At 32.1% G+C, this 11079-nt stretch overlaps 1 protein-coding gene across 1 annotated transcript; it reads left to right on the top strand.

Annotated features, from left to right (window-relative positions):
- The first annotated feature begins 2077 nt into the window (after positions 1-2077).
- On the top strand, positions 2078-10718 carry LOC125060520 (odorant receptor 46a-like). Its single transcript, XM_047665486.1, has 9 exons — positions 2078-2260; positions 2757-2886; positions 4092-4296; positions 5383-5505; positions 6244-6366; positions 7310-7409; positions 7488-7592; positions 8363-8518; positions 10280-10718. Exons 1-9 carry the CDS (start codon positions 2078-2080, stop codon positions 10331-10333), a joined length of 1179 nt encoding a protein of 392 aa, XP_047521442.1. The 3' UTR covers positions 10334-10718.
- Positions 10719-11079: the final 361 nt, after the last annotated feature.

Genomic DNA, 11079 nt, shown 5'->3' with positions numbered 1-11079 from the left:
TCTCTTTGTCCAATTTTAATATGTAAAAGAAAAATTTATAAATGTTTACATAATTCTTGCAAGACGTTTATGTTAATTTAACTCGAGAGCAATAATGTAGAAGAAATATCGCTCTAAAGGACTCTTGTTACCATAAAATGTTTAAGTGAGCAAGCCCGAACATTCACTGTAATTATTTCACACAGATTTTTCTCTCATAAATAACATTTTATGTGCTTTAAAGAAAAATTAAACTCCGTCTAAATAAATTTTATTTTCGTTATGAAACAGTTGCAGTTGTGACAAGAACATATTACATAATTGTTTTAATCAGGTTGATGAATCGTTAATTTCTTGGTACTAACTACAAAGCATGTCCGAAAAAGAGATATAAAACTTTTGCTTTGATAAAAGTCTGATTATGGATCCCGGAAAACGGCAGTCGGGGCCAGAACACTCAATATCAATGCCTTATAAAAAATATCAATTCATTCGACGCAAATCGATCTTATAACCTAAAACGTACCCACTCTGCACAGGTGTAAAGTTACTTCAAGCTTTGTTGTATTATTATTAATTGTTTAAATGTAGAGAACATCGCCAGAGTAATTATAAAGATTGCTAGAGCCCACAAACACAGCCTCCACCATCTCATGAATATCGAAGCTATTCAACTTTTGACATCACCAGCGGATGGAAAAGGACAAAACCATGTTAGTGTTAGTGCATGTTAGGCTTAAGTGCTTAACAGTGGTAAGTGTAAAAATAGAACACTAGAACCAGAGTGTCTTAATAAAGGGTGTAAGTAGTGTTATTGGACACTTTCTTATATTAAATATCCTTATTTATAAATTAGGTTAGACTTTAATTACTTATTAGTCTTAAATTAGGCTAGATCCATGTCCATGATGTAAAAAAATTGTTCTTATCCGTCGTTGCTGAATGGGGAATGGGAAAAACACAGTTTTTTTTAGTATTACCATTGCTTTTTTAATGCAAATAGCGTATTCGTAGCTTGGAGAAAAATATTCCTTTGCTGTCGAACATTCTTAGGTTCGCCATAACGCCGCGAAGGCAGTCTTAGTTCATACTATTATTATTAATCCTTCAATGCTGACACCCAGTATAATATATTAACACTTATTTAAAGTAGTTCATATTACCTTAATCTTGAATCCATGTTTTGAATACAGAATTTCATTTAATTTTATTATCGCGTCCATCGTTACCCGGTAAAGTATACGCTTGGTAAAGAACAATTTAGTATCATTACGCTAATAAGCAAAACAATCTGAAATAATTAGCGAGATAATTATAATGTTGCTCGCTCCTAGATATTTAATATTCGCAACGATGCAATTTAATTACCCGCTTTGTTCATTGATTGACAACAAAAATATGTTTGTAGAATTTCATTAGCCTAAAGGTGGGAACTGACCAAAGTTACGAGGTAAAGCATTTGCATCGAGCGTGTAACGCATCGAGCATGTTACGCTGTGTTTTAAAATCGGCGTAACATCAAAACTATGTGCTCCGCTTTCGCCGCCATTGTTCACGAGATGGCTGACAGCGAGGACACCGTGGTATCTTTGATTCTACTTAATTATTGTTTTATCCAAATTAAGTAGAAGAAAAACGTTACTGGACATCAAACTTATTTAAAAACAGAGGCGTATGTGGTGGTTTGTCATTGATAGCAATTTTAAAAAACCAAATGATTACTGGACAGTATAAAAACTTTGTACGAATGTCTCCGATCGATTTTGAACAACTCGTGAATTTAATTGGACCAAGTGTACATAAAAAGGGTACAAATTATAGATAGATATAAGAGCGTACTGACCGAACCACGTAACACTCAAATGATTTGCCAAAAAACCGACAGCCGGATTGGAGCACTCAAAGCGAGCAACGAGCGGCTCGTTGCTCGCGACGTACTGACTGCACGAATGCTCGCCGTGTAACATGTTACATTACACCTTGTAACGTTGGTCAGTTCCCACAGTCGGTTGCTGAAATCGGCAAAATTAAATCTCGCATCTATTGTATTGACGGCTTTCCAGTAAACTTACTACGTTTGGGTAATTGCTAACAGACAATGGAAATGAAATTATCATACAAAAGCGTGGAGGCGCACTTCTTAAATTTGCGTTTAGCTGGATATTATCAAATTGATTTGCGGTCGGGGTCGATCTATAGATCATTACATAGGTTTTACATGGGTTTTGTGCTTTCGTTGATGTTGGTTTATACGATGCAGCAGGCTTTGAAGGTTTATGAGGTATTTACGAGTACAATACGGTTTTAAATTATTATTCTTATGAGACTTTTAGATAATTTTGTCAATAGAATAATGTCTGATCTATAATATATGTATATGTTGGTTATTGTTACCAGTCTATTACATTAATGTAGTTTTCACACTAAGCTTCAAGTATAGGACGTAACACAAACGTTTACGTCCAAAATTACTTAACTCATTAGCAAATAATAAACTATAGTTATTTGACTGTGTTTGAAACTATTTTGTTGTTTTTTATTTATCTTGAATTTAATAATATTGATTTATTTAATAATCATTTAATCATGGAATTAACTTAAGTATTTATTTATCCCGTAGAATGCCGTAATAATTAAACTTATTGTTTGGTAAATTGGCGCAAATTGCGTCAATCCGTAACATCATATTTGACAATCGATTTGCTTTAATGGCCTATTAAATACGTTTAATGTTAGAACACGTTTCTTTAAACTTTAATTTGTTTTTTATTACTCAGGTCAGGGAGAATCTAGGGCATGTGATGGGGACAATGTTTTTATTTTTAACTCACACTGATGCTATTTACAAACAAATTCTATTATGGGCTCAACAAAATGATATCGAAGATCTTCTAGATACCATGAAAGGTATTATAGTAATGCACATTAATGAAACCACTTTGATTAGGATAACAAGTTGCACAATTCAGTTGGCTAATTACATTTCGAACCCCTTGTTATAAAATATAGTATAAGTGAACTAGTGCTTAAATAAAAAAAATCACCAAAGTGTTTGGACAAGTTGGCGAGTGTGTGTATGATAAACATTAATTATTTTTGAATTCAGAATTATACCACGGCTGATGTTTGTGTAGCCATCATGGCGTCAGATTGAAACGTATAATAATATCTGCGCGCTCTAATAAAAATTATGTATTTATTTTTTAAATTATAAAACATCTAACGTTAGTAAATTGTAATTTAATTAACGTTATCTCATTTTTTTAAATATTTACTTCTGTTACGGACTTTTTAGTATACTAGTTACACAGTAACAACTCACAAGATACATTTCATAATCTCTAATGAGAAACATCCACGAGTAGGTACTCTCACGTATTGTACGTACCTACTGCTGACTCTAAATCTCAGCTCTCTCAATCCCAATCACTATTGTAACCGGCATAAGGAAATATATCTTTTAAAAACGCTCCAGCGCGACCTCGCGTTTTACTTACTATAATATCAAATATGTAAGTAATTTGTGTTTTACAAATTCATTACATTTACCTACGTATAAAAGATGCGTGAGTACAAAGTACACATGTCAGAAGTGAAACTTCTTTGACAAACTTATTTTTAAGTCTTGTTCATATTTATACAAATCTAAAACTTTTTAGAGTGAGGGGAAAAGGAAGATATGTTAGGAATTTTATGAATTTAATTGTCCTTAAAATATTATGTGTCATACATTAATACAAATTATATTTTTTTTAATCTATTCTTTCGATACTAAAAACACGTGGCATTATAATTTACAATTCGTCATTTGAGATTTTAATAAATTATTTTGCATAAAATACTAATATTTAATAAATTCTCTTTAAGTAATTTTAATTTTAAAAATATAATTTCTATAAGGTAATTCGCCCTTCTTACTCTCTCTCATAGGTCTCAATCTCACTCTCCCTTTTCTTCAACAAAACCGCTGCACATCTTCGTGACGCATGCGTAAAAATTTTACCCTCATGCGTCTAAAGAAGTTTCACTTCAATAATCGTGACTTGTTTTAACTATTGAAGCGTATACTTTTATAAATGTGGGATTGTACAAGAGCAAATATTTGTTATTAGGACCCTCATATAATCAAGGGAAGAAGGAACATAATTATTACTTACTAAAAACGATCCGTGTTGCAAAATTACTGCTATTCTGCAACAATGGGTTGGCCGTCGCCACCTGCTTTTTATGGTTTGTCTATCCAATTTACTTACATATCAAGGGAATTCAATTGGATTTCACAATTTGGCTGCCTTTCGATGAAAACCAGGACCCATAGTAAGTTTATTTATTTACAGAAATACATACATTATCCTTACAGACTATGCGAACGATATGATATTACGCGTCACGTCGTTTGTCCGCTATGGACGCCTAAATTACTTAACCGATTGCAATCAAATTTGCACACCGTGTGCAGTTTGATCTAACTTAAAAGATAGCATGGCTTACATATATATAATTCTACTGTACGTGTGTATGTCACTGAACTCCTCTTAAACGACTGGACCGATTTGAATATTTTTTTGTATGCGTTTGGGTGGAGCCCTAGTTTAGATTTACATATCAGCCCGGCAGATGGCGCTGCAGTCAATACTTTTCTACTTTGTTTAATATCCTAATCGCTTGAAATATCATGCAGGACGTCTGTCGGTTCCGCTAGTATCAGTTATTTATAGAAATGCGGGTAGTTTTAAATCTTTAAGCAATGGAATGCTGCAAATTATATTGAGCCTATAGGAGCCTATTTACAGATTGAGCCAAATAAGTACTCGATATTTATCTATACATATATTTGACCTTTAGACTTTTATAGAAAATTATAATTAATGTTATTGTTGTTCCGCTTGTATAAAATAATTGTTTAATACACTTGAAATTGACTAAAATAATAACGTTTTTTGAAATCATTCAATTGATGAAAGTATTTCTGAAACAATTTGACTTAGGGACCTTCAAGAAAAGAGAGTACCACACAACCTTTTTGTAATAAATAAAGTTTTTATTATTATTAAAAGAAATCTAAAAAGACCGGTATCGCACTCGCGAGCCTTCTGATATTGAGTATCCATGGGCGGTATCACTTATAACCAGCGGCACGTAAGTCTAGCGCTGGCCGATACGTGGAGGGGATTGCTGCGCATGTGTACTGTCGCGCGGGGGACAAAATGCGACTGGAGAGCCAATCGACGCTCTTCATTCCGCTAGCCCCCCTCAGGTACCTTATTTTTTACTCCTGCGCAATAACGGTCAGGCCTGCCCGTTTGCCCTCTATTTTATAAAAAAACCCGATGAATTTTAATGTGTGACGGAATTTATACTTGTTTATACTATGAAGGTACGTAAAACACATTATGATTTCAGTTTCTATATAACCGCAGTTTATTCTTGGATTACCACAACCTGGCTTGCAATTGGTAACACAACAATGGATGCAATGGTATCAACGCTTTTGGCACAAGCCAAGACTCAACTACATATACTGGGGTATAAATTTTTAAATCTGGGTTTTTAATTATTCGTTTACATTAATAGTATTTTAGTAATAAATTCACCGTACTCCCATTCTAAAGTTAAAAGGTGTTTTATGGCTTAATGCGGCGTTAAGCTTCCTTTAATAGCAGTGTAGTGTTTTAAACGTGCGTCTCTCTTTGTCGCTGGCTACTTGTCCCTGGCTGGGTAAGATTTTCTATTTTATGTGCGAAAATAACATGTGTAAGAAGGATGTTGAGATTTTCCTCCAACCCAATGGTAGGATCCTTGAACAACATCCTAACTGACTAACTAACCAGCCAGAAGGTCCCGGTGGCCAATGTTGACAAGTCGTGTTTCAGTGTGTGACGTCATCGCAGTGATTGTTGCCTCGGATTGTAGGTGTCGCTACAAAGACTTGCTCAAAAATTAACTATATGTGTCAAGGAAAGACTGATTTACTTGTCTATAAAAATTAAAGTAATAGGCTTTCTGACACAAGACCATACAGTGTTGTGGCGCCACACGATTATATATTTTGTTACTAGGCATTTAAGTAAATCAAATTTTCAAAATATATTATAAAAGTAATAACTTTGTACAGCTACATTTGTAGTTAAGGATACGCTTAAAGTATAGTGTTTAGCCTTAACGACGATTCCCAGAAAATAATGTTAATATAATACATAAGTATTATTTATATTTGTTTAATTAAGTAGCTTTAGTATACTGCGATAATACGACTAATTACAGTTACAATCTTTCTACTATCGTTGATGAATGCAAGGAAGACAATGGCAATACATCAGATAATGTCTCCGCATTACTGCATCAGCGTTTTAAAAGTATACTGAGGCACCATGAGGAAATCGTAAGGTTAGAAAATTAAATATAATTAAATGCAAAATATACCTTCAAATTATTCAAAATGTATTATTGGAAAATAAAATTTGCGACTATTCTCTAAAATCTGATAATGATCAACTGATCCATTTATAATTAATTAATTTAAATTCGAAAACATCAAAACATGTTATATATATGACATTACGAAAAAGTTTTAATTTCACTTTTTAGCTATCTGTGAAATGTCCCGACTTAGCGCATGCGCGATTTGTTTGGTTTTGGCGCCTAAAATGCGTTTTATTACGCTGATTTTAATCGTAAAATTTTGACTTGCTTTATTTTGTCAAAGAACTTTTTTATGTACTTGATATTTAAGTTGGAGGAGAAAATTTTTTATTTTTAAATATAGTATGATAATTGATTTACCTACTATTAAATTTCACTCCAAAAAAAATTTGTGTATATTGTGAATAGCAAGTTACATGTTCTACAGAATATTTTAAATCACATTACCGTAGAAGACAAGACATTGGTATTACAGCTAAACCCTGCGAGTTAGACTGTCAGTCTATGTAGACCCACTTGAGGCTCTAAATGCTACAATTTGCAAAGCAATGTTGCCAACTACAAATTGTAGAGCTTAAAATATAAATATATTATATTACCATAACAAAAATCTAATCTAATTATTCCTAAATAAATTACTACATCTAAAAATCGTTAATAAAAGAACGATGTAGACAATACACACATAGAAATAAGGTAAAATATTATTATACTTGATTAAATCTAATCGATAAACTTATTTTTAACATTTTACAGTCAAGATGAACTAAACAAAAAAACAGAATTCTTTAAAATTATACCTAATTATTGCTTATCTCGGAATAATAAAGGGATTATACTTAATATAATTTAACTTTCCTAACAATTAATTTAAATAATACGATATTATTTCGATAAATTTTTGCAGGTTTACAAAAAATATAGAAAATATCTTCGGTAGCGTTTTAGCGTATCAGTTCTTGATTGGCGGTTGGATTATTTGTACCTCTGTTTATCGATTGGTTGACGTGAGTACTTTGTACTTATAAAACAGAGGTAGCGCTTATGTTAAATGTATCCATCTTACCTAATAAATATACTTACAGATAGAAATTGTATCTACAGAAGGCTTTTCAATGGTGACCTATATAATATGTATGCTATTTGAATTATTCATTTATTGTTATTTTGGAAGTGAAGTTACTCAAGCGGTAAGTTTAATTAAAATACCTTCTATCGCCTCTTATTATCAGTTGAGTTAAATCAACGCACTTGCGAGCCTTCTACCAATGTGAATGTCCATGGGCGGCGATATCACTTAATATCAGGTGAGCCTCCTGCTCATTTGCCTCCTATCACATAAAAAAAACCAGTTGACGTTGAAACAGAATTCGGATCCTTCGTATTACCTCAATATGTGTTTTTTTTCACATTTTCCAGTATGAATCAGCTAACCGTCGCAGTTTTTCCTGAACCAAGGAAGAGTTGCGCATTATTTAAAAAAAAGTTACATTTGAAAAAAAAATGTTTATACAAGGCAAAATTTTATATTTATTTCAAATTGTAACAGTTAAACCGTGACCGTGGGCACACTAAGCCTTGATATTATTTAAATTTTTGAAAAAAAAAAAAGTACGTAAAAGTGTATATTCTTTCCAAACGCTAAAAAAATAAGAGAAAATATAAATATTTTAAGATTCTAGTAATATAATATAGAAAGGAAAGAAACAAAATTATTGAAGAATAATTATATTGATTAAAGCTTAAAAATAGAAATACAAAACACAATCACTTCAATCGAAAGTGGGCCCAACTCAGCTTTCAGTAGCTGTTACCAGCAACACTAATTTTGGGAGGCTAATACTATCTTGGAGTAACAGCTTCACCCATTATTCGATACACACTAAACAAAAGTATGTGTTCTATTGACCACAGTCTTGGTTACACAATATTAATTTTCTATACTTTACTACTTTTTTAGAGTATAGAACTCACAGACGATGCATACTCTATGAATTGGCTTGACATACCAGTTAAAAATCGTAAAGAATTAATTATTTTTATGGAGAGAATTAAACGGCCTATACGAGTAATGGCCGGACGTATAGTACCCCTTTCAAACGACACTTTCGTTTCGGTAAGTTTAAATTTTATAATTTCATATATTTTATCGTTATATATCTTAACCAATAGACAGAGAAAAGATTTTAATACTTGTTTCACTAAAAAGCACATTTTCCCCGAGTTGAGAGGGTAACAGGTTGTTATTTTTTTGATGCTGCTACTTTTGCGAAAACTATTAAAGAAATGTCTTGTACGAATTTTTTTTTTGCTTTATTATAAATTATTTCTTAATTGCTTATTATCTTATTTTTCACTTTTTTATTTATTTTACAAAATTATGATAATATGTTACATTAGAAAAACAATGTGGTTTATATTAACCATAGCAGTCTTCTTTGGGAACGCGACAAATGCAAAAGTAGGTTTCAACTTATTTTCTATGTTAGCTAACGTTAGGCATTCAAAAAAAATTTGACACGAACTGTCATTTTCATACAAATTTAGTTTTCGACTTTCTACATACACTACTGTTAGGGCATCTTGACTAAGCCCCCTGACTGGGTAGTCCATTTATTAGCCGCGGTAGAAAATACCTTTACGTTCTCTCGCCATTGAGGTTGTTTGCTCTCCAATGACCTGAATTCCTCCAATCTACAAGTCTCCTATAACACAGTAAAAACATCCTACTTCCAGTTCTACTATATTTATGTCAAACGGTGCGTAGCCGTGCCAGGCAGTATATGGCAACTATAGAATAAACATTTGTTTTTAGCTTAAACCAATTCAAAAGTAAAGCGTATATATTACTTTTAGGTTTAAAACTATAGAATAGAAAATAAGGCTATTCCGTTTTTAGTAAATTTGAAAAAAAAACATAAGTTCGATTGTGTAGTTTGATACGAATAATTATTTCAAACAATAATGGAGAAGCTCGCCATTCAACATATACTGATAAACTGCTCTTCCCCAATACTTCCCTTCGACAATGCACAAGCTTACACTTCATAATACTCGTAGACCATTGCAAAGCTACAAAAGTTACAGCTTTTGTAAAAGTGATTTATCTGACTTCTACTTTTTCAAAATTTATACAATTTTTAAAATTTTCGCGACTACATCCCCTCCCAATCGACAAACTTCTTAAAGGATTAACAAACTGCTATCATTGAAAAAATTCCAAAATTGTATAGATATTTTGGGCTAGGCTATTTAGGGCTACTTTGATTAGCTGAAATAAAAAACTACCAATTTTTTTAAAACTAAATATACCTACAAATCTCCACTTACACAGGTGACTTTTATTAATAAACAAATAGTCCGGAAGAGAACCGTTGTGAGTTCGAAGTAGTGCAGTAGTTTTAAGTTAAGTTGACAATTGACACTGTTACGTCTTTAGAGTTCGACAATAATTAATTTACGTTATGTTTAACGATACGGTGCAAATGAGGATTATATTAGTTTGAATAACCGCAAGGCCAGCGGTTTTTTCTCCAATCAGACTTTTAGACGCTAGTGATTACGTTTTATTTTTAAAATATTTTGGCTCGCCATCGTACTATGGAAAAAGGCGGGTAAATTTGTCGATGGTTTTCTTGTCCTTAGTTATATTTTATTATAAGTGTAAGTAATAGTATTTTATCACGACAATATTCTATTTTTCGGTAACAAGTAGTAAGGTAGACAAGATAATGGATTTTTTAATTATAATTACTTCCTCTTGATAATATAGCAACATAAAAAATTTCCTGTGTATAGTAACACCAAGGTACATAACTGTTGGGTAGGTAGGTACGTACGACACGCATATGTAAGAATAATTTTTTTTTTTTTACAGATCGTGAAGAGTTCATACAGCTTCTATGCTCTGTTGAGAAGCACAAATGAATAGCTTTTATCCCTAACACATCGAATCTATAAACTATAACTATGACTTTCAACTAGTTTGGGAGTTCCTTCTTTTCACCTAATTAATACAAAATATAGACTATGATAATATAATTATAAAATATTCAGTACGAGAAATAATACAAAAAAATATACTGATCTCCAGTTCTGCAGTCAAACCATTAAACCCGGCTTGCAAACCCCACATCGTTTAAGTTATAGAAGTTTTATTTATTAAAAAGTATAATATTATATAGCTCTTAATATTTTGTACCTGTTTAAATTAGCATTATATGTATATAAAACACATTTTATAAGTACATAATATCTTTCTACTACATTTCTCTAAGAGGCAGTAACTACTTTGATACAGCGCCATCTGTAGATGATCCCCGAAGTGATTTTGATAGAATTAAAGCATCAGTGTGAAATAATTCTGATAAAAAAAAGCTGTAGCTTTGCACCAAGCAAATTAAAATGACAGCGTGTTTTTTTTATAAATCCCATTATGAACATGCACACACCATTTTACTATAAGAGAAATAATATACTGATTTATATATTATTCTTAGAAATCACACACGATAAATATTAAAAGTAACAAAACACTCAACCTAGGAAGTTTTATTCCTTACAAAACAATTTTTAATTAACTAAAATACCACAATGAAAATTATACGCAACTAGAAGAACATATTTTACACAACGCAATAAAAAACAAAAAACTCCCGCGTCTGTCACGACCGAGCG

This window comes from Pieris napi, chromosome 21 (assembly GCF_905475465.1).
Source record: "Pieris napi chromosome 21, ilPieNapi1.2, whole genome shotgun sequence".
Lineage (NCBI taxonomy): Eukaryota > Metazoa > Arthropoda > Insecta > Lepidoptera > Pieridae > Pieris > Pieris napi.
The sequence above is the reverse complement of the archived record's forward strand: the minus strand, read 5'-3'. Positions and strand labels throughout refer to the sequence as shown.

Excerpts from the sequence above, each read along its gene's own strand:
- LOC125060520 (XM_047665486.1), top strand. The coding sequence starts at position 2,078 with ATGGAAATGAAATTATCATACAAAAGCGTGGAGGCGCACTTCTTAAAT. Across the intron at positions 2,261-2,756 it reads AGGCTTTGAAGGTTTATGAG|GTCAGGGAGAATCTAGGGCA; the intron begins GTATTTACGAGT and ends TTTATTACTCAG. Across the intron at positions 6,367-7,309 it reads CACCATGAGGAAATCGTAAG|GTTTACAAAAAATATAGAAA; the intron begins GTTAGAAAATTA and ends AAATTTTTGCAG.